This window comes from Cupressus sempervirens, chromosome 2, assembly GCF_028749045.1.
Source record: "Cupressus sempervirens isolate cs-2001-9-10 chromosome 2, ASM2874904v1, whole genome shotgun sequence".
Lineage (NCBI taxonomy): Eukaryota > Viridiplantae > Streptophyta > Pinopsida > Cupressales > Cupressaceae > Cupressus > Cupressus sempervirens.
The window spans coordinates 421,612,333-421,637,386 of NC_143119.1; the positions used below are offsets into that span (position 1 = coordinate 421,612,333).

The 25,054-nt window shown below is 35.6% G+C and overlaps 2 protein-coding genes across 2 annotated transcripts in view; both read left to right on the forward strand.

Annotated features, from left to right (window-relative positions):
• Nucleotides 1-25,054, forward strand: part of LOC149572888 (DUF1997 family protein, putative (DUF1997)) — a 145,477-nt gene that overhangs the window by 34,903 nt on the left and 85,520 nt on the right. Inside the window, exons 2-3 of the mRNA XM_089813993.1 lie at nucleotides 13,182-13,267; nucleotides 13,367-13,708. Of these exons, the coding sequence (XP_089670119.1) occupies nucleotides 13,182-13,267; nucleotides 13,367-13,708 (428 nt within the window). The remainder of the gene's footprint in view (nucleotides 1-13,181; nucleotides 13,268-13,366; nucleotides 13,709-25,054) is intronic.
• LOC149572889 (uncharacterized) lies at nucleotides 1,072-2,626 on the forward strand. The gene is made up of 4 exons (XM_089813994.1): nucleotides 1,072-1,303; nucleotides 1,421-1,570; nucleotides 1,690-2,090; nucleotides 2,221-2,626. Exons 1-3 carry the CDS (start codon nucleotides 1,090-1,092, stop codon nucleotides 1,935-1,937), a joined length of 612 nt encoding a protein of 203 aa, XP_089670120.1. The 5' UTR covers nucleotides 1,072-1,089; the 3' UTR covers nucleotides 1,938-2,090; nucleotides 2,221-2,626.

Here is a 25,054-nt window from a genome sequence, read left to right on the forward strand (position 1 = left end):
CCAATTAGCAAGAAGGAAGAGCACCAAAAAGATAAGAAGTCCATCTGGGGAGGTCATAAATTGCATTGGGAGCATTAAGGAGTCAATAGCAACACTCAACTCATTTGCAAGAGGTAAGTGCTGATTCTTTTTTTTGCATGTTAGTGTATTATGCATTTTTGTTAAATTTTTTTAGTTTTCATTTGCAGATCTTGAATGTTTTTTAGTTTTACCAAATTGCAAACTAGGGTTTATTGTTTTGTAGTTTTTGTTTATTAGTTTCAAACTTTGATATTTTACTTGAATTTTCTTATTGCAGTAGCCTTTGTTTTCATTTTCCACAACGGGTAAAAAAGATGAATGTTGGAAATATACCGAAGAGTTTCCTGAAAGAAACAAATTTCAAACAAAATGTATGTTTTATAAAGAAATAAATTCTAGTGGTATTTATAGATTCAAATACCACATTGTTGGTATACTTGGACATGATATTACAGGTTGCACTCAACAAACTGTTGAGGCAAAATGCACTTGTTTACTAGCATTAGGAAAATATGAATAGGAGAAACTGAATAAGAAAATGCAACTTGAAGGGTTAAGGGCTATTGGCTCCCATGCTCCTATAGCCGCATTTGCATCTGAATCAGCTTCCACATCCGTAGGTTGTGTTGGAGAGGGTTCTTCTAGGCCTCCTTTTCGTCTTAGTTCTAGTGCTTATGCGAGTGCTAGTGCTAGTTGGTCTTATACTGAGATTGAGTCCAACTCCAACCCATTGCAGCCTAGAGTTTAGAAAAATAGAATGGATAGTTACTTTGTGCCTCGCACTATTCTTGGCTCACAACCCACGCTTGAGGGCATGGGTTTGAATAAGGAGATTCATGATGCTACCAAAAAAGAGATTTGCAAATTTTGGTACTTTTGCAACATTCCATTTGTTGCAGCCAGGCAATTGATTCTTTTTTCTTTTTTTTCTTTAAGGTTAAACTTAAAGTAAAACTTTAATTATATCTACTTGTTTTATGATTCATTGATTAATCATAGATTCACTTTACAAGCTTACATAATGATTTGACATCTAAATTTCTAATCATAATCTATTTGTAATAGGGCATGATAGATGCAGTTGCTATTTGTGGTCCAGGGTTTAAAGCCCCAATTGAGGTTGAGTTGAGTGGATACCTCTTGGATGAAATGGTAGAGGATATGAAAGTTGAGCTTGAGGAGCACCAAAAGGAGTGGATCGAAAAGGGTTGCACCATCATGACTGATGGTTGGACAAATAGGATAAATAGAACACTCTTCAATTTTCTTGTTTCCTGTGGAGGTGATTGACCATTCTACTTTCCTACATACATAACTGTGAATTGTGATTGAATATTTTGAATTTTGATTTGTTGATTGCTAATTTATTGATGATCCATTATAATTCATTGTTTTGTAGGACATACCATGTTCTTCAAATCCATTGTTGCTTCCGCTCATATAAAAAATGCCACATACTTATGTGAGGTTATTGAGGAAGTCATAGCAGAGGTGAGGGAACATGTGGTGCAAGTGGTGACGGATAATGCAACAAGTTATGTTGCTACAGGTAAACTTTTAACTTTCAAGTGTTGAAAAAAAATTTATATGAATTTTGAACTTTTTCTAATTCTAAGTTTCCTAAGTTCTAACATGTTTTAATTTCTAATTAACTTAAAAATGTTGTAGGTAAACTTTTGATGGAGAGGCACCCCACCATATTTTGGTCCCTTTATGCGGCACACTGCATTGACCTCTTGTTGGAGGAAATTGGCAAGCTTGAGTGTGTCAAATCATGTGCCGAAAGGGCTAAAAATATATGCAAGTTTATTTATAATCATTCATTTGTCCTTAGCACAATGAGGAAGTACACAAGAGGCAAGGAGTTAGCTCGTCCAGGCATCATGAGGTTTGCCTCAAATTTTTTCACACTATAGTCCTTGTTGACATCAAGGGACGATTTGAGGAGCATGTTTGTTGGGCGGGAGTGGATTTCATCTTCCTATGCTATGACCACTGTAGGGGTAGATGCTGTGAATTGCATCTTTGACAATGATGGTTTTTGGAAACCTACTAAAAAAATCGTTAAGGTAAATTTATTGCAATTTAACATTTAGTATTTGATATTTAATGTTTAATTGTTTAATGATTTAGTTTTACTTTAAGATATATTATTTTATATTTAAGTTTTGACTCAATTTTTTTTTACTTTATATGTAGGTCACTGAGCCCCTTGTATCTCTCCTACGAACTGCTGATGGGGAGAAGCCCTCTATGGGCTACATATATAAGGGCATGGATAGGGCCAAGAAGACCATTAGAGCCCAGTATGAAAGAGTGCAGGAGAAGTATGCCCCTATTTGGGATATCATTGATAGGAGATGGTAGAATCAGCTCCACCAACCCCTCCATGTAGCAACTTACTTTTTGAATCTGGCATTTCATTTCCGTCCTGACTTCAAGGCGGATGAGGAGGTTCTCATCAACTTATATACATTGATCTAGAGGTCGAGTAGTGATGAGGATAGCGTAGTTGCAACCATTGAGCTTGACAAGTTCAATAATAAAGAAGGGCCTGTTTTCTCTAGCAGGATGGCCATAGATGCTCGGACAACAATACAATTAGGTAAAAATTAAATAATATAGTCATGAATCTAAAGTTTATTACTTATAAGTTGTGCATTTTAAGTGTTGATTATGTAGTTTTCAAGTTGTAAATGAGACTAATTATTTTTGTTTTCCCTTATTTCAGATAGATGGTGGCAAATGTTTGGGCCTACAACCCGAAAACTTCAAAAAATTGCCATCTGTATTCTGAGTCAGCCAAGCAACGATTCTGGATGTGAGCATAGTTGGTCCATGTTTGAGCACATCCACTCCAAGAGGAGAAATAGGTTGACTGTGCGGAGGTTGAATGATCTTGTCTTTGTTCATTACAACCTTTGTCTTAGGATCAGACAGATTTTGGGCATTGAGTCCTCTCCGATCATTCTGGAGGAGATTGATCTAGAATCAAAGTGGCTCACAGAGGCTGTGGATCCAGTCTTCACTGAGGAAGACCATGAGTGGGTTGACTAGGTGGGTATAGAGGCTGAGGCTGTGGCTATGGTAGAGGAGGTAGCTAGAGCACGTTCAGGCACTGGTAGACAACACATGCGCACACACAAACATAAGCCGTAGTGATGTTGTTCGTCAGCCCATCTTACATGGGGGGGATATGGATTGGCAGTCCTCTAGGACCTACCTTAGACGGATTTCTAGTAGGCAGACTAGATACTCAGAGGCTGAGGCTGAGGCTGGGACCGAGCTTGAGGATGATGATGAGGCTTGAGCTGGAGCCTTTTTTTTTCATTTTATTTACAGATATTGATACTGATAGACATAGGTTTCATGGTTCTTCATCTTAGATTTTTACATACATTTATGATTTGATGTCTTATGGATCTTCATCTTACATACATTCTATGATTTGAATCATTAATATCATATGATTTCTATTTATTTCAGCTAGCCTACAATTTACCTTTTACATGTAACATAGTTACGTATATGATGGATTTATCATTTATGTTCCATGTTTATGTATGTAAAGCTTTAACTTCTATTTGATGATGTTATAGGTTATATTCAATAAAGGGTGCATGAAATAAGTTTTAAATTGTTAAAATCTCTAAATTTAAAGGGTTTTAAAAATTTGCTGATTCATAACCGATTCGTGATTCGATTCGGCCTTGTTGATTCCGATCCGTTTCCAATTCTCGTTACTTTGGTCCCAACTCTCATTTTGAAATGAAGGTTCCAATGGTCCCTTTCATTTGTGTATAATGGGTGTTTGAGTTTTAGCTTTTGGCTCAGCTCCGGTAGTATAAAAAGGGTGATCTTTTATAAGAATATTTGTAGATGGGGGCTACATTCCCTTAGACTTTTTCTAGTGGTCATATTTTGTCTACATGCTTCTCTCTCTTCTTCTTTCTCTATGGTATGTTTTAATATGATTTCATTTGGAATAGTTGCTTCTTTTTCTTCCAAGGCATTTCAAGACTCCTCTTCCAGGGAATTGACACAAATGGTGTACCACTCAATAATATGAACCACAGTTTGCAAACTCTCCGAGTAATCTCAGAGTTGCCGAGTACTCTCAAGTTTTTTAGCTGGGCGAGTACTCTCAAGTTTAACTCTCGCGTATTTATAGATGTTAAAAAAATGTAGGTAAAAATATTGATGAGGGTAAAACATTGGATTAGATGCACTTTTCACATCATTTTAGTGCTATAAGACAATGCATTTTCTCTATTGAAATCTCAATTACTGATTCAATACAATTTGTAATTGTATTCTACAAAAAATATATGTTTCTTTAAGAGATTTTAAATTTTAGTACTTTTTGAGTTGCCGAGTTTTCCCCGAGTTTTTGTCAAGTATATGCCGAGTTTTTTTCGAGTTGAAAATTTTGGGCTTGCCGAGTACTCTCCGAGTCCGAGTTTGCAAACTATGATATGAACTATTCTTTTCTTAATCACAACCATGACATTTCCAATAGAATGCGCCACATCTTGGAAGGGGTCTTATAATATCAACATACTTCCACAAAGGAGAAATAGAATTTGGATCTATTCTTTGTTGTTCATTATTGCCTACGAAGGAAGAAGTAGATGTCATTGTAGTTCCTATGGCAATAAATTTTATACATATCCAAAATAAAAACAAGATAATGGAAAATTAAGAAAAATAAGATCTTATGGATAGTGAAAGAGAAATAGAAAAATTAAAAACTTTAACAAAAACAAAATCAAATAAAAATAAATGAACTTTTCACTCACAAGAAGCTTGCAAAGGTGTAGGAATGAGACAAAAACACTCAATGAAGATTCACAAATCAATCTTCCAACTCCACCTTGGACAACCAATCTCTTGCTTAATCACCTATTTGCTCCACCTTAAGAGAAAATAAACTATTTGCACACCAAATGAGACAATAAAGCTAACATAGGCTCTTTACAATTGACTTTTTAGAGTTTTAGATGTAAACAAATATTAAATGTGTCAACATTGACTAACTAGGCATTTCTTTTCCAACCAGGCCGCCAAAGTTTGTCGGTGGTTTGACCAAGTTCGCCTAGGTCTTCTTGTGTTCAAATTCCAGTGCGCTTGGATCTAATAGGTTGAATTTGGGCTGGACCCATAGGAGAATTGTCGCCAGACCACGGACCAGCTCGAACCATACCAAGTCCCAAATCAAATTTCCTAGTAATAAGGGACAAAAAACATATAGTGTCCTATCCAAATGACATATTCTATATGCCCATATATTAACCAAGTCATAAATAATGAATCAATGTAGTTATTGTGCCATGAACAATAAGTGTAAACAATAATGAATTTAGCTTCAAAGAAAGCCGTTGAGGGACTTCATGCCCCTCAACCCTTCGCATGCCCAAGCGTTGTTTGAACAAAGGGGTTTGGATTTCATTTGACTATTGAAGGCCGATCATACACAGAGATGCCATTACATTGTTGTGGCCACAAAATACTTAACAAAGTGGGTGGAAGAAAGGGCATTGCCTAACAAATTTTCCTTGAGCACAAGAGAATTCATCTATGAACAAATCATTATCTAGTACAACATTCCCATCCACTTAACAAGTGATTGGGAAGAGCATTTTGTGAACTATGTCATCAAGATGTTAACAACGAAGTTCAAAAATTTCCTCTCATTGTCTAGCCCCTACTATCTGAGAGCCAACTGGCAAGCCAAAGCTACCAACAAGATTTGGTGTCTAATTTACAAGTCATGCTAAGTTGAATAGGAAGATTGAGAGAAGTTGCCTTCGGTACTATGGCTACTGCATGACCTACAAGTTGATGACTAATGAGAAACCATTCTAGTTAAGTACAGACAGGAGGCTATTGCACCGAGTTTATGGTACCAAGCTCATAGATAGACATTGAAAATAAACTAGGCCATATGGAGAGTTTTAGAGAGAGGCTACTTTATATGCGCTAAACAAATTGGATGAGTGTCAGATGATGCCCAGTGGTTGACAAGATGACGCAAATACATCCGCAATGTTGAATACCAAAGATTGCTGAATATATATAATTATAATGATAGTTTGTTGAATGTATGAGTGTACAGTTGAGTATGATGTCATTGATGTGAAAGGTTGATGATCAAGGTATATATCTCAAACGGTTACTCAAATAATAGTAATTTGGTTGAGCTACTTGCTTGGTTCGTTGAGGTGCTTGACATGCTTGTATGTCTACTTCAATGACTTGCTTGTGTTAAGACAAAGGATGTTACATGTCAATTAGTTGAATATTATAGAGGCACTATATTAAAATGGTGCAGAAACATAAGTGAATTGTGGTATCATGCTTGAGCGGCATGCCTTTGAAGGATATTTGGGAAGGCGTTTATAAGAATTCAATTTTTTTTTAATACCATCCTATTTTGGTGCTGTCATTTTCAGTAGTTGTCAATAACGTTATTTAGTGGTGTTTTACATCAAGGCAGCGAATGAAGGAGCTAAAGAAACATATTGAAGGATGTGTGGGTGATATTCATTCTTTCCTTGTTCATGTGATATAAAAATTTTAATATGTGGGAGATATGTGGATTTTTAGCTCTGACATGATAACTTGCTACTGTTTTTTGAAAAAAAAAAAAAATGAGGCAAGGGATTTGAAGGATTAGTAAAGGCCTGACTCCTATTTATAAGTGAATGTTTTTGTGAATTAAAAATCAGGGATGTAAAACTAATATAGAGATGTGCATACAGAAAGTGAATGGAGTTTTATTTTGAGGTGAAGCTATGTTTTCTGTATAAAGAAATGATACTTATTGTGGCTATTCTTGGCAGTGTCTAAGATACTGGATGTTGGCTGGGTTGTAGCAGAGGTGTGTAGTGTTTAATTGGGCATTTTTCATCTATGTTACACGTGACTTATCCATTTACTATGGGAATTAAAGAATTTGTAACAAACAAATCTTTGTGGTTTGTGCAATTACTTAGATCTGCAACTTTTTGAAAGTCTAAAAATAGTGTTGATGCATTGGTGGTGATGAGGTATGGAAGATAAGATAAGATAAATTTACTAATGTCCAACAAGAGACCACCAAAAGGGTCTAAGGGACTGAAAGCATACAAACAAGGAGATAACCAACAACAAGAGCATCAAATGGTGTCCTGGAAAGAGCAAACAAGAAAGCAAAAAGAGAACCACCAAGGCAAGGAATAGGGGTCCTTCCTTGTCAGGAAGAAGTCCAACACTAAATGGTATAGTCCAGGGTGACTAAGATACCTAGGCTGTCTCAGAGTACCACTAGAGGAGTGGCGCTGCCCAGTGAACTTGTTGCAGCGTTTCACAAATATGAATGACAGGAGATAGAGTATTGGATGATTGTTCCCCACCTCGGACATCAAACATAGGCAAGAAAAAGACAGTGATAGGCTGATCTGAGGTCTAGCTCCGGGGGAATAGGAGTTGTAGAGTGTGGTTGTGGAGTTGAGTGGCCTCCCTGAGGTAAAGTGCAAGGCACCACTAATCTGTGTACTTGAAAAAAGTTGAGAGGGACCTGTACTCTTTGAATAGACAATAAAATCTCCCTCTGATCTTATAGTAGACGGGTCATTGAAATATGATGTAGGTCTTCATTTCCATCTCAGTCAGGGTACATAGTTGATGAATTCGGTTCTCTTTATCAATATGGTGATCAGTGTAAATCCAAAGCCGGTGGGAGCCAATTCTAAAGGAACTCAGAGAGATACGCAAGGCGAGGCTCCAAATGCTGAGACAAGTAGCCTAGATGCATGATAACCCCATCCTGGATGTCCAAAAAGTGCTTAGGATAAAAGGTCATCCGTGGATACAAAATATGGAGGGAGGCAATCAATCTCAATTCGGATTGATCTCAATAGAGTAGTGGCCTGAGCCTACCAGTAGTGGGCTTTGGTGGCAGGGTTGGAATCGATGATAGCAACCAAGGAGCAATAAGCCAGGTAGGGGTATCTGTGGCGACCATTTGCAAAGTCTACAAAACCATAGAGATGGTAAAAAAACCAAATCAAATCAAAGATGGCCCCAAGCTTGAAGGGATGCGTTCTGAATTCAGCAAGAATAACACAGATCTATTAGATTTCCACAATCCATGCTAATGCTTTCAAATTTTTGGATTTGATTGTGTATAGTTTTTTTACATCAACGTATACTACATGATCCATCATTAGGATGCTAGAGAGAAAAGAACATAAGATAGTAGAATGCAAATCCACTAGGCTTTAAAAGAGGGGGGTGGATGAGATAGGGGAGGAGAGAGAAGGTACAACACAAAGTTGACAAGACCCAACCCCAAACATAGATAAAAATAATAAACCATGGGGGGGACACAAAAGCAAAAGAATAACACTGTGTAGAGTGGATTGATTACATCTTATGATATGGAGGAAAAAGGTCTGAACCCTCTCAATCGAGGCCTAATTCAAGTCTAGGAGAGAGGGTCCCCATAACACAGAGCTATATAGTACGGTCGGCCTGACTAAGGAGTCTAACAGGGACAACTTAGACATAATATCTTGAAAGTGATGTTTGAAGCACTATCTCTCTAGTATGACAAGGGAGCCCAACCTTTTGTTGACCTTGGGCTGAATGGCGGATCTCAAGTTGATGCAAGGTCCAAAAAATTTAACCCCAAGATAAGTGTAGAAGATGCAATATCAACCCGCTGGCCCTAAAGGTAGAAATGAAGATGCGAGGTCTTCAATCAGTTGAAGACTATGATTCGAGTCTTACCCAAGTTCACAACAAGCTGCCGTAAGTTGAACTAACCCATCAAGAAGCCTTTGATGACCCTCAGGAGAAGAGGCCAAAAGAACCACATTGTCGACAAAGAGGAGAGTAGAGATCATGTCCTGTTGTAAGTAACAACCATTGTTGGGTGGTGAGGAATCTTTGAGAACCTCAAGCTCATCAATATAGATGCCAAACAAGGTGGGGGAGAGGGCAGCCTTGCTTGACCCAAATGGTGCTCTGGATAGGATTGGAGAAACCCTTGGGAGTCTTGAATTTTCCCACTACAACCTCATACAACCTCATAATAGTTGTCAACAAAGTCTCTGAAATCCCAATGTCTCTAAGTCTTTGAAAGAAAGCCACCCGGGGGATGGAGTTGAAGGCCTTATAGAAGTCCACAAAACAACAATAGACTTTTTTAGAGCGGTGTCGAGCCTCCTCAATAATAGCCCACAACGTCATGGTCCATGGTTTGCTAGTCGGCCCAAAAGCCCGCTTAGCCCCTAGCCTGATTAAGTCTGTTGTTGAGCTCTCTAGATAAGATAGTGCTCAACACTGTGGCATAAAGTTTGGCAAAGGTGTGCCCAATCATGATGGTCTTGTAGTTGTCGGGGTCAGAAGCCAATCTGATCTTATATGGATCGGATAGATCACGTTCTTTGACCAAGAATCCAAAAGCCGGTGAACACCACTCTATTAAAGAGCATAGGAAGGAACCCAAGATCAAGATACTGAGCTTGAAGAGCTTAGCCTAGAACCCTTCCTCATTCGTTGCTCTATTGTATCTCATAGATTTGATAACCTTGTAAGCTAGAGGAGTTAAGTGGCAGTGGGGAGGAGGGGTGAGGTGGAGAGAAGGCTGATCGGGAATGTCATAGAGAGTGGAGTTATGGGTGGTGAGGGAGCAAAGGTCAAGGGTGGAGGGTGGCAGGGGAGGGAGGGATGGTGGAAGGAGAAATTAAGAGTGACTATGTCTTAGTCTGTGTTACTTTAGAACTGTAGAAGAGATTTCAGTAAAATGTTAAGTGTATACTTCAGGGGTGCATGTATTTTTGGGGTTGTGTATGTAACAGTGGTTGGATATTTATCTTTCGTTCATCCTTTATACTTGTAGAGCAAATAATGAATCAAAAAGTCTTCTCTAAGGTTGCAAGTTGTGGAATCATTTGAGTATATTGAAGGAGTCAACACACACACACACACACACATTTCTGAGAATGGTTGCTTTAGGTCTATGAGGATGAGTTATATTTTTTTGAGATGTTATAGAAATATAGAGCTGCCATTGGAAGTATGTTTTTTTGGTTTGAGATTGAGCAGAGGATATTATTGGTACCAAGGAGGTTATTCTAATGTGAATATAATCCATTAATCACAATAGTGGTTTTCAAACATACGCAAGTATGAAGAATTGATTGATGCTTTGTGTTGGGTGTGGTGTTAAAATGGGGTGAGTTTAGCATTTGAGTTGTTGCCTCAGTTGACTGGAGATTGTGCTTCAGTGTTCAGAGTCAGTGCTTCGAGGAGGGTTGGTGCTCTCTAGGATGGTGCCTCAACTAAATGAAGTTGGTGCTTGAGTGTTTGGAAATGATGCTTCAAGGTGGATTGGGGATCTCTTAGAATGGGTGTTCACATTTCCAGTCTGGGTTGGTGCCCATTTTTGTTAATGAAATTTTTATATGCTGTGGTTTTTAACCTGAAAGGGTTTTCCACAAGAAATCTAGTGTTAATGTCTTTATAGTTTCTTTCTTTATGTTTCATGTGGTTTCATGTAGTTAAAAGTTTAGAAGTTTTGAAATAATGATTCACCCCCCTCGCCCCCTTTGCCTCCTCTTGATATTTCTTGTATGCTCTTCACTTGGTATCAGAGTGGGGTGTCTTTGAAAATAGAGCTTAAATGCTTCGTAATTGATCCTGATTGTACACATAGGTTCACACGAAGGTCTAGCTACATATAGATCACTCTTATTTGATGGCTCTAAGTACACATCCTGGAAAATTTGAATGCATAATTACACAATGTCTCTTGGTTTGGATGTTTGGTTAAGTGTGGAGATTGCTTACACTATTCCTACAACTCCTCTACTGGATGCTGCTGGGAAGTAGCCTCTAAAATGAATGTAAAAGCTATTAATGCAATCTTACGTGGGTTATCAGAAACAAATTTTGTGAAAGTTATGCATTGTGATACAACTAATGAGATTTGGGACAAACTTCAGAAAACATATGAAGGAGATGACAAGTTTAAGGTGACTAAGCTTCAGACTCAGAAGACACTTCGAAAGTCTGAGGATGCAGGAAGCAGAAAATGTTGCTGCTTATTTGCTGTGAGTAGATGAAGTTCTTGGCACTATCAAGGGTTTAGGAGAAAAAATTGGTGAGTCCACTATAGTTCAGAAAATTCTAGTGTCTCTTCTAGTGTGTTTTAATGGCAAATTTTGAGTAGTTGAAGAAATGGAGGATCTTGATTCTTGATACGTTGATTATTGTTGCGCTGCATGGTATTCTAACAGCCTATGAGATGAGGATAAATTCTGTCTCGTCATGCAAAAATGAGACAGCCTACAAAGCTTTGAAGAAAGGAAAAGAGAAGAAGAGTGTATTTGATTTTGAAGATGCATATTTTATGAGGAAGTTGAAGAAATGTACACGCAAATACAAACGCAATGTGCCTTTCAAGTGTTTTAACTGTGGTAAGGTAGGACATTTTGTAGTTAAATGTTCTTATGCAAAAAGTGAGGACATTAACAATGAAAGGAAGCCCAAGCTCAACAAGAAGAAGCATAGGGGAAAAGAGAAGAGGGGGAAAAGTTCCAAAATAGTCTCCATTCCAAGGAAGAAACAATTCATCTAATGTTGGGGCATGTTTGTTTAGTGGAATTGATCTGGAATTGTCATTGTCAAATTCCAGAATTGACATTTTCTAAGTTTGTTTTCAAAATATAAAAATAGAATTAGGGATTTGTTAATTCCTATTTACCACAAAAGCTGGATTTGAACCTTCCATCTAAATAGGTTGAATTAGAAAATCAATTCCAATTCCCACTAAAATGAGAGTTGGTGATGAATGGAATTATATAATTTTTGAGTTCTGCTAATTTTTCTATCATTTTACAATCACTTGTTTGAATCTCATACGTGTGGGTTTACATTCACCTGCAAATATAATTTGTTCGGAATAGATGGGTCGAGGCTAATGAATGAAATTTTTCTTCCCAAAGGAGGGGTGGATGTGCATGTCCGACCATATGGTTGCAAAGAATTTCTGGCAGGAAAGGGAATAAATTTCAATTGTGTTGCAAATCCGGGGAGAGTGGTCTTTTACGAGTCGGGAGAGCGGAACACAGAAGATTCGCCACAAATATAATGGAGGTGCTAGAGCTTGCTTTCAATCATAATTCATCTGTAACAAGGCAATATAGATTATCATTTATTTTGAAGCAGGACTCATTGGTAGATCCACTAGCCTTCCACTGCATTCTGGATACCTTGGACAAGCTACTGCATGGAGTCTCTATCAAGTGGCATTCGCATTGCTCCTGCACATGCTCAAAATCTTCTTTTGATTGTAATGTTCTGCAGTTTATAAGAGTTTACTTCCCCACACAAGTGCTTGTCTCAAGGCTTATTCATTGGATTTTTTTGAATCATATGCCAAGTAATTTTTCTATGAGGTTCTATGAGCAAAATTAAGTGGGGTTGTTTTTTGGGGTGGTAGGGAGGAACAATTTTTTTTGTAAAATTTCACCTCCTGTAGTAATATATATGTTTAAGGAAAGAAACATTTACCAAGAAAATGGACTTATAAATTTGCAGAATTCTTCTATATAATCCTTATCTTGGCATATTTTTAGTATACATTTTTAAGTTCCAATATAAAATCTATGTTTTATTAATATAATTGTCTTGTTATCATCTTGCCAGTTTACTATGAGTTAAACAAACAATAAGCATGAAATTGCTCACAAATCTGGAAACACTGTCACATAAAACAATGTCTGAACTTATCTAATCAGAAGTACACCAGATTACTTTTGAGTTTCAGGTTTGTATTTTTTAATCTTTATGCATTGATTGACGAAATTCTTATTTAGAAAGGAAAGTGTTACAACTCTGAATGCAATGTGTAATGCATACAATATTTATGTTTTTCTTATTACTACTTATGAGGATTAACTGTGTGCATTTAACATAGTTCTCTGCTAGCCTTGGTTGACGAAATTCTTATTTAGAAAGGAAAGTGTTACAACTCTGAATGCAATATGTAATGCATACAATATTTATGTTTTTCTTATTAGTACTTATGAGGATTAACTGTGTGCATTTAACATAGTTCTCTGCTAGCCTTGGTTAAGTGTGTGACAACGTGTGGGTTGAGGTGTGTGAAGGGAAGATCTCTGCATGCTACAGTGGATTTGTTGGTTGCAGTTGGATACAGGCTGGGATGGGTTGTGCCTTCCACAATATCCATAAGGTTCGCTTATAAGACAGCTTTAAGGAGATTTAAAAATCCGCTGTTTTATGGTCACTGCTAGTAAAGAACATATCTGATTTACTGTTCACTACTTTGCAGGAAAAGCATGCAATTGATGCAAGTTTTGAAAGCAGAGTTAGAAGAATCAAGCGTTGAAAATGCAGAAGTTGAAGAAGTAGAAATGAGAGAAGATGAATTGGTGGAAACAAATATGCAAAAAGAAGTGAGAGAGCCAGATATGACAAAAGAAGAAGAACCAAAACTTAAAAAGGCAAATTTATTTGCATCACGTAGTGAAAGAATGTACCTTCCTAGTAACATGGACTCCACTGTGACAACTAAACCTCTGAGCAGTTTTTTCAGTCGTCCATCAGGAACAAAATCCATTCTGAACATAAGTGCATTGCAGGACTTCCAGTACCTGGGCCCCAGCACATACAGGTTTATAATCTGCTGAATCCTTTTTTCCATTATTTTAAAATCTTATATCCTCTTCAGTCTAACATGCATACTGGTCTAATATGATTCATGAATTCTTTTCTATCAAAGGACTCCAAGCACAGCAGGAATTCTTCTAAATTTAGAGTGATATTCATAGAGCAATATAAATCCATGGCTAGAGTAAGTTTCACAGGGCAATTTAATCCCTGGTTAGAGTTTCTGATTATTCTTTTCACCTCAAAACAAGACCTAGATTGTTCTATGTTTGAAATTCTAAGCCCATTTTGCCTCTTATTACCAAATTGGCTATATCTGTTTGAATTACACAAATACTAAAATTGTTTAGTTATAATTCTAATCTTTTTGTCTATGTGGAAGAATGGTGGTGTTCTTTGTTAATGAATTCATGGTTTCTTATTTTTCTCCTTGTTTGTGCACTTTAATTGTTATTGGAAGATAATAATATAAACCTTTTTTCCACCTTAACATTGTATTCCCTTGAATTCTGACTCTTTATCCATTAATACTCATGATAACTGGATTAGCAGTCAGGGAACTAAATCCATCCCTTCTGCTTGTTCTATAACTGTATCCAAGTTGAATACAAGGTGGTCATCATCAAAACCAATGGCAATTTAGATTACTTATTTTGTTTCAAATGATTGTAGACCAAGGTACATTCAATATTCAATATTAAGATTCAAAGCTGACAACTCTTAGATTACTTCTATCTTTTTGTGGGGAGCTTCTATAGTCCCCTTAGCACTGAAATATCAGTTACATGAGATATCAAACTGTCCTTACAACTTCAATCAATTTAATAAGATCTCATAATCAACAAGAAGACAAATTACAACTGTGACTCATTTCCAGCAGGAGTCTCAATTTCTAGGAAAAATAAAACTCAACAGGTATAGGAAAGGAGGGGCTTCCATTAAGACTCCCTCTTAATAGAAATAAATTTGATCATCACAAGGAAGCAATAGATAAACCTCCCTCTGAAGCTAAAAAATCTCCCTATCAGTCAACGTCCTCATTCAGAATGCATAAATTCTCATCATCCCATTGTGTCTTGCAACCAAGAGAGATTATCAAGAGATTAATGCAAAAGCCTACACCATTTCTAGTTGTATAAAAAATAGAACGCTTATCTTTTTCACATAGATTGTTGTTAACAATCTTATAATTTGTATATGAAAGCAAACTAACAATGCTAAACTGTAAACATAACCATGCAATAAGAGAACTCATATAACACGACATTTTCTTAACTAGGGAAATCCTGGCCAAGGGAAAACACCAGTGGGGATGGTACCCACAAAATGATCCACTAATCAAAAGTATCTTGTGAAAAATATTGACCGGGTTAAGAATCTATTACACCCGTATAGTGTCTCAGTCCTGGTTAGAGGTCTAGGCCTTGTTAGAAGCCTCAAACCTATTAGGAGTTGTATTAACCTTGCTAGGAGTTTATATATACAAATACAAAATGTATGCAAGATGAGCCCACTGCCCAAATATGCAATATACAATGTAGTTCTTCAATACAAAGGGATAGATACAAAAACCTCTTTATTCTGCTACTAATATCTTCAATATCTGACATTGCCTTTGCTGCTCATCACAAAACTTTATCTTAGTTCACATTCCTTTGATCATACATCAGATTTCACATATCAATCATTGCACAGATATTCCACATAACTTTGCATAACAATCTTTTCTTTATACCTTGCTAATTACAGATTATCTACCTAGTTAGCCTTCATGTCTTTATACACATTACAAAATATAAAATTAACTTTCGCTGACTTAGGGTTAACATCTAGGATGTCGTCCCTAATTAGTTAAGTTATTATTTTGCAAACAAAATAATTCCTTAACCCAAAATACCCATTTCTCTATCTTGCTTTGTTCTGTTGTATATTGTTGTAATTGGTGATTTGTCCATAACCTTATTTGTATTGTCCGTAATGACTTGCGGACTTGAACATGTCATCCTTGCTGTCTCAGGTATCCGTACCTAACTTCACACGTGTCAGTATTGCCTCTATAAACCGTGCTGACCAAAACTCTATCAGTTCTGATACTTAGACAACTTTCTAAGTACAACTATCACAACTCAATCCTCATGATTTGCCCTCTTCACACAGATGATATGTTGCCATAAATGACAACATCAAATAACCTAACCTAGCCAAATTGCCAACAAAGTCCTCTTCCAACTTTCAGTATATGGTGCATAGTGTTGGTTCCCAAAATGACATATTGGAAATCTAAGAGCTTTGCCAATTCTCTAATAGGATTCCTCAATCAGTTTTGGCCAACGAACATGAATGATTTTAATTCTCTTGCACTTTAGGCTTTGCTACACCTAGGCGAGTAGATCTTCATATCAAACCTGATCACCTAATTCAAAGCTTTTCTATAGCAAATTTTAAATCTTTGGGAATTCTTAGGCTAGCAAAGTCGTTAAACTTGATCAATATGAAGTTAAATGAATGCTTGAAATGATTGAATGTTGTGTAAGATTTTCAATAATTGTTTTGATACTTGCAAGAAGGAAATATATAGATTACTAACTTCAATTATAAATCCAATAGTTGTACTTCAATGATTAAAAGGCCAGTGCCTTTTCTTATTCAAGCAATAGAGTCAAATATAATGAAGATCATTATGTACAACTTTACGAGACAATATTTGTTCGAAATATCATCAATTACTCCTCAACTTTGCAAAAGATGAATCTTATATACAATTCTTTATTAATCCAAAAGGGGTCTTAACTTCTTTAGCGAAAGTCCAATTAGACAGAAACAAGGAAATGCCTATTTATTTCACAATATCCCTGATTATCGAACAAAGAATGCGGAAAATATCCAATGCAAACAAAGCCTTGTCAAAATAATTCAATTAGCATACCTAAAAATTTAATTCAATTTTTTTGAAAAATAAGCCGAGAGGTATCCAATTTCAACAAAATTACTATGAATTTATTTGTTTTATATATACTATCCCTTAATACATAGAAATCTTAAATCTATCCAAAAAAAAATATATAGAAATATTAATTTTAAAACTCTTTCTTAATTTTATGAGATTGAAAAATTCCAACGAATCAAATTTAGAGAATGATTTACTTCATCACATCCAAACATGAAATATCTAAATTAGAGAAAATTATAGCAACAAAAAGAATCATAGCAATAAAATAAGCAATGTTAATAAATGTTTTGAATTTATTTTTATTTTATACTCTAATTCGTAGCATAATCATAAGAAGATTGTAAACCATATTTTTGAGGAGGAACTGGTTGTAATTAAAAAAACCACCAATTCACATTGAGTTAAGCTATCCATTGCATGCAACTTCCAAGATTTTAATTGTCAAGATTCTATTTTATTTCTGTGACAAGTAAATGAACGTCAATTTTTTTTTAAATGAAAAATGTTTATAGATTGCTACTACTGTAGAAAGCCTCTTGGCTTAATAATTTCTTTATTGATCATAACAGATGAATCTTAACTGTAACTATAATAAAAATAGAATTTTTTTTTTTTTTATTAATCATTACAATATTATATATATGAATTCATATAATACAAGCCATGCTTTATATTTCACATTCCTCTTTACAAGTTTTTATTTATCCTCCAAATAATTTTTTTTTTTTCTAATATGTTTTGTTTTTTTTCAAATAATAGATTCTCAAATTATATATTTCTTTCCAATTAAAAAGTTGTGTCTTTTGTTTGAAGGGACATCTCTATGGTTCACACCCCTTTTTAATTGATACATTTTATTCATAATTTTGCGGGATTAACCACAAATGTGACGGGCCTCTATTTTTTCCAAGTTATGATTTAGCGGACTATAAATATATTATAATCAATACAACCGGTCATGACCTTTGTTATATAATTTTCGCCAAAACTATTTCTTTGGAGCCTTCAAGCATTTGTAATTAATCGAACAGGAGACGCTCATAGATAGATAGATAGATAAAATTTTAACGTCCACGAGGCTAAAAATAGCCTATGGGACAGCAAGACAACTCAAGCAAACTTAAGTAGCGCTGTTCGCCTCTTGTGTAGACTAATGATGAGCCCCCCCAATTGCTCAATGTACTCTTCGTTGAACAGGTTATGCCAAGAACTGTCACATATAGTATCCGCAAACTTATCCCTGCTATCCTTGTAGGCATCACATTCTAGAATAAAGTGCTGTTCAGTTTCCACTTTCCCAGAGTTGCAAAATCTGCAAATTCTCTCTTCCCAAGCCTCCTTTGGCCTCTTCCAACGCCCGGTCTCACAACGAAGTTGGTGAGAGTTGGTTCTCAGCTGAGCAATAAGAATTTTAGCTCTCCAAGAAATGTTGGCTCCTATGTACGCTTTTTCGAGTTGATCACAAGTGGGGTTGAACTCATTTATATAATATAGTTTCTTCCTCCCAATCTCGCTTCCCCAATTTCTCTTGTAGAATTTCTCCATAACAAAGACCTTTATTTCTTTATTATTTGTGGGGCACATATTGAAATGAATATTCCATTTACTCATCCACTTGATGTTTTGTTGCATCCATGTCCTTTTTCGCTTACATAGTGTCTCCCTAAAGACAACTTTCGGCCATCTATCCTCTTCCATTTTTTCGATTCTTTTTAGATAGCTTAAAAGGCGAACCATAGCAAGTGCCTCGATAGGCGCAACCCCCATTTCACTTCGCAGTTCCAGGTAGTCCACGGTGACCATACACGGAGCGATTGCGGATATGTAAATGATTATATTTATCTTAGAAATGACCGTGGTATATGATAGCACTGATCAATAATTTATGAAACGATGTCGCCTTTGCTTCCATTCCCGCCCAGGCTCATTCCGTGGCAGTATGCTTGACGCATATATGTGAACCATGCACTTTGTAATATCCGAACCATCTCCAATGACGACACATGCTTTGTTTCAGAGACGGTGATATGCAAGCTTTACCAATGATCTTATACAATGAGTTTGACCTTTCCATCTTCCTTATGCTCTCAATACGTTTCTGTACATATACGATCAATATCATAGTTGGTCTCTCTCAATATCATCATGCAGCTTTGGTCTCTTAGCAGATGTCTTTTACATGCTGAATTGTTTTCTAAACCATCGACAATAGTTGAATGATATTATACTGTTGTCTTATATACTGTTGTCCTCTTTAGTAATTTGTTTCATCGCTGCACAATCTGAGAACCTTCAATGGCATGAGATCGTTCTCTAAAACCGATGACTGGATTTATATTTAGATACTTGAATCTGTAAGTAAACGTTCCCTTACATCCTTGCCTATACTGATGATAATGTTGTGTTGTTGTTCTGATACATGCTACCATATTGTGAATACTTTATATAACCTATTAGATTGAATGATAGTTGAATATTTCAAACACTTGAATGTGATGATTAATGCTGCCAATGCTTAAAATCAAGGTAGCATTTATGGCTCTATTTATAAAGCCTTAGATTTCACATATGTAAACTTTGGACTGTCTATAATTTTCCTGAACCTTCTAATAATTCAATGATGAATGACAGGTATGCTGTATATATAAGAACAGAGCTTGATCATTTTAATTCAGTGCTCACTGAACCTTTCAGTTCCCAGCACCGAGAGTGCTTGTATCAATAAAAAATGCTTCATATGAGGATTGGTCCTTTTACAAATAATATTTCCTCTGAGTAGTTCTTATTTGCAAGTCTGTCAATACTTTATTGAAAAGATCAATAGCCCCAGCACTCATAGTATTGACTGAACCCATCATCCACCAGAATGTTAGTTCAATGTATGCTCTTCTTATTGTTTCCAGTAAATGTTGGATACTTTCCAATCAATTTGATGTGCAGATTCCTTGATTATATGCATCTTGCCATTAACAAATTCCAAGTTCCACCTGCATAAGAAGACCCATAAATCAATACTTTAGATCTCTCAGCTAAAGTGTCTAGTTTCTCAGCCATCATTTCCAACTTGTGACTGCATTGGCATGTCCTTCTTAAAGGCAGCATTGGTTTGAAGCAAATAATGAAGTACAACTTTCTAAAGGGACTGCTTCTACAATTACCAAACCTCGTGCTTCAATTATCACGATCAGTAATGGAGATTAAAATTAAAGCTCCATCAGTGGCTCTTGTTGGGGACATATGCCCCCTACGCGCATAATGAGTATCCCAACTTTGTCTGGGTGAAGCAGATCATACTCAATCTGCAAAGTGAAATTGGGTGGACCCAGCCCACCCCCCCAAAATGAACATTGATCCTTTCCTCTATTGAACACCCGATTCTGATCATGTAACACTTTGAATCTTGTTGTATTACATACATCATCCTTATGGACAATACTCATTGCTTCATCAATGTGGTCTTTGATGTTTGACTTTTCCTTTGGCTTTGAGAAATCATTAGGTGCACCATGATTTTTGTTGGATGGCAGATCTCTGTGCATTAGACCAATTATACCAGCATCAAACTCAATTTTCTCTACTTGGACAACTTCTTGCACATAATTTGCTTCGTCTCCGTATTCCATTTTTTGTTTCTTGTCATAAAAAGGTTTTGAAGGTAACTCACATTCAAGAAATATTACTTCACTTTTATTAAGAATTTGATCAAATAGGACACTTGGAGAATTTTCAAAACTGTTCTTCAATGCATTTTTCTCATCATGTCCGGTTCATCACATCTCATCTTCACAGGTTTGATGTACTTCCCATTTATAGAATGAACCGGAAGATGTCTCACCTTCTGAATGCATATCATGAATTTCATCAACTTCAAAATTAGGACTGCTTTCTTCATCATGATGCTGATGTACTTGATTACAGAGAAAATCTTCTTCAAATAATGGATTCAAGAACATAGAGAACTCGGCCATATCCTCTTCTACTTCCTCTTCAAACAATGGATCTAAGAACATAGAGAATTTGGGCATACCTTCACGAGAGCTGTTATTTGCATTGTTAGGTGTTCCATTACACAAGATGTCAACAAATTGTATGTCTTTATTAAATTCATCCTCTTGGGAATCACCATCTATTTGATTAACAAAACTAATATCTTCGTCAACATTGCGTCCTAAAGTTTCATATTGTTCATATATTGTTTGTAGTTCTACTTCATCTTTACTATTTGATTCCTGAGAATTATTATATGTTTCATCTAATACTCCCTGAATATACATTGATCCATCAACTTGTTTACTGTGTTGGATTGAGAAAAAAATTGGACCATTTTTCTCAATATGATTATGATATTCAATGTCTAACAAGGCTGAAATCTCTTCCACACTAAGAGAATCATCTTTCTCATTTCCATATTTCCTATAGTTTATTTCCATACAAGTCTCGTTGCAGTTGGATTTCTCCTCAGACTGCCCAAAGTTTTCTTCTATGTTTGACTTTTAAACATCTCTGAACTCATGCATTTTCAATCTTGCACTCATCCTCCGCTGTAGTCAGTTCATTATCTATATGTTTGAGAAAACTAAGGAACTAATGATCATATAAGAGACCTAATTCACACATTTTGTTGAAAAGGTCAGAGGATGGAGGTCTGTCTTCTGAAGGTATTTCTTGATAGGCATTAAACATCCTCATGAAGAATTGTACTGCAGATTCTTCTTCCTGTTTTTCTAAGTTAAAAAATGCATCTAAAGGAGATATATAACTTGGACTTTCATCATCTTTTAATATTTGAAAGAGAAGCTTTGAATTAGGGTCATCTAGCAAGATTAACAACTCACAGATTTTTTGTGAAGGCATGTCTTGATAAATATTCACCATCCTTATGAACAAATGTGTGGCGAATTCACCTTCATATCTTTCCAAATTGAAGATTGCGTCTAAGGGGCGTCTGTGTGCTTCCTCCATGGTGTAACATAGATCCTCTTCCTATTCATATTGCATATTCTCCATAGTACATGATCTCTTCTTTATCAAATCATTTCTTTCCGAGTCTTCTTCCTTAGCAGAGCTACCAAATGAAATTTGATTGAGTCGCCACCTCTTTCAAGGAATTTATTGATTTGTTGATCTTTCGGGTTCTTGCTTCCAATAGAGTACACCTTTAAACAATTCTGATACAACTGCTTTCTAATTCTGATGTAAGAAATCTGAAATTCTAGGCAACTTCACAATATGTATTGTGAGCAACTCTCCCCACTAGAGTCGTCAATCTGTTGGTTCCCAAAACCAGAGATTGGAAATCCAAGAGCTTTGCCAGTTCTCCAATAGGATTACCCAATCAGTTTTGGCCAATGAACAGGAATAACTTTGACTCCCTTCCACTTTAGACTTCACTACACCTAAGCGGGTATACATTCACCTTAAACCCTTTTTACTTGCTTCAATGGTTTTTCTATAGTCAATTTAAACTTTGTGAGTTATAAGTTGGAAAAATCTTTGAACTTTGTTTGGAATAAGGTTATATGAATGCTTTGATATGATTGAATGTTTTATATAATAACTGAGTTGATGCTTGTAAGGAAGGAATATATATATTGTGAACTTCAATTACAAATCCAATAACAATATTTCAATTATTTTAGAAGACCAATACCTTTGCGTATTTGGGCAATAGAGTCAACTACAACAAGGATTATTATGAACAACTTTATGAGACAATATTTATTAAATATCATCAATTACTCTCATGCTCTGCAAGAGATAAATTCAATATGCAATTCTATGTTAGCCAAAAGGAATCTAACTTCTTAGGTGGGAAGTCTGATTAGCCAGAGACAAGGAAACGTATGTATAGTTCAGACCATCCCTGTTTGTTGAACATAGAATGTGGAAAATACCCAATGCAAAAGCTTTGGCAGAATTATTCAATAATCCTTTTATTGACCATAAAGACGAATCCAAATCGTAATTTAATCTTTTTGCATTTTAAATAAAAAACAAAACAAAAGACTTCATTCTATCATTAAAATATAATATATAATTTTACATTAAAAAGCCATGGCTTTTGCTCCTTATCCCTCCGTACAAGATGTGAATATCCTTTTTAATGCTCATAATATTTCTTCTTGTCTTTCTGAATATGTCTAATTTATATCTAAAGTTATGACTTTTCAAATAAAAATTCATCACTAATGTTTGGCTTCTCATAAAAATAAATCACACCCTTTGACTCTTAAATGGTTTTTTTTTTAACACAACAAGAGCTCCGAACGAGCAGGAGTCCTTGCCTTTTGGTGGGCGAAAAATAGTGTTTGGTTATTGGATGGAATAGTTGAAGATGGGTAAAATTTAATGTTGTTGCTAAATTTCACAAATAACATAATCATATAAATTTAAGTTAATCTATAAATTTTTCAGAACATTTCTTAATCATTTATGCCAAAACAAGATTTACAGAGTAAAAAGTTTGCTGGAGCAAATGCAGGTGAGCATTTTCATAAGAGAGATCATTTCATTTAATCAAATAAATGGAGCCAGGCATATAAATCTTTAAAATAAAATTTAGAAATAAGGACATAAAACCTTAGAAAATCTGGGGTTTAAAGTGGCATTGCAGAGCAAAATCTGGTCTATTATTTTGTTATTATAAATTTTAAATTTTTGATATAAAATTTAAAACACACACACACACACACACACATATATATATATATTTATAGGTATTAAATTTGTAGCTATTTTTTTATATTTGTTTTTTTATGGGTACTAAATTTGTAGCTATTTTTTTTACGTTCATAATTATATTGCAGTGTTATATACAACTGATTTTATATAGATATATGCAATGAAATGAATAAATTGAAAGTGTGCAAATAGCAGAAATAAGTTATTAATTTATTTTAATAAAAATTGAAGACTTGTATTAGACTATAACAGTATAATTAGATATATAAAGATCAAATAAATTATTAATTTCTTTTTAACTAAAGTTCTTATACACTTTGGCTGTTATCAATTGACAGAAGACGTGTATTAATCTGCATTATTTCTGAACAGAAAAATGTAAACTCAGAAAAACTGTTGCTGATAAAAACTTGTGAAGAATTTGTGAAGCTAAAACTTGAGAAAATTTTTAAATCTTGTACAGAGTTTTGCAATCATGTACAAAAAATTGTGAAAATTTAGAGAGGAATTATTAAAAATCTCACACTTGCACAGATATTTTGAACAAGACTGATGAAAAGAGGGATTAATTTTCAGATGGGAGGGAGGAGAAACAAACAAACAATTACAATCTTTTTAGTTTGGATAAGAGGATCGAAATTGCAGGCAAAATATTGTCGTTGAAGTACACAAGTGCTTGACTGCGAGCATTCTGAAGTGCAGGAAGGGCAAAGTTTGGCTCGATCCCAATGAAATCAATGAATTTCTGTGGCCAACTGCAGGCAGAATATTGGCAAACTTGTCAAGGATGGCTTTGTTATCAAAAAGAATTTGAAAATTCATTCTCAAGCTTTGGAAGCAAACAGGAAGGGGCATCATTTTGGTTATGGTAAATGAAAGGGTACAAGGGAAGCAAGACTGCCCAAAAGGTGAGGCAGGTAGCAGTGGTGTGGAGGAGAAGACGAAGGTTGTGGGGATTAGCGTGTTTGAGGTTATCAGTGGAAGTGAGATCAGCGAAAGGGGGTAGCCGTCGAAAGGGATGACCCTCACTCCCATGTCAATCAGGCCCTCTATAACTGCCGATTGCCACTGTTTCAATACGTGGGGACACATGATGAGGATGGACTTGATCCATACCATGGAGAGCATGTAAGGGAGGCTTGCTCTGCTGTATAAGCTGAAGTTGACAGGGCACTGCCGCAGAGCACTCTCCCGTGGATGTAGAACTTATGAGACAGAGAACCACACTGACGTTATTTCGTTATTTTTACCAATTATCCAAGTTCAAAAATCATTTTAACCCTTGGAAAAATGTGCCCTGACCAATATAAATTTAGTATTTAATGCACATAAATATATTTTAAAAATAAATCATTCGAATCCTTAGAATATTACATATGGATTTCTGAAAAAATTAATTGCTACACGCTTGTGGGAACATTAGTTCCCTGCCTATTATATAGGCAGGAACTAATAATAAATTTATCAAATATGAATAGCTCCCATCGGTCTTTGCTTTTATCGTGACATGAGTGGGGACAATATTGTATTTTCGGGCCTTGAAATTATGTTGTATCCCTTCAATATTTTGTGATATGACATTTTATATGTTCTCAATCTTTGAGAAACGTAGATATTTGTCTTGAATATATTTATTTTGCTGAGTGATATTTGTAAGCATCAATTTTTTATAGTTATTACACCATTTCAGGACTAGTTTCCCAAATGGTTTGCCTATCT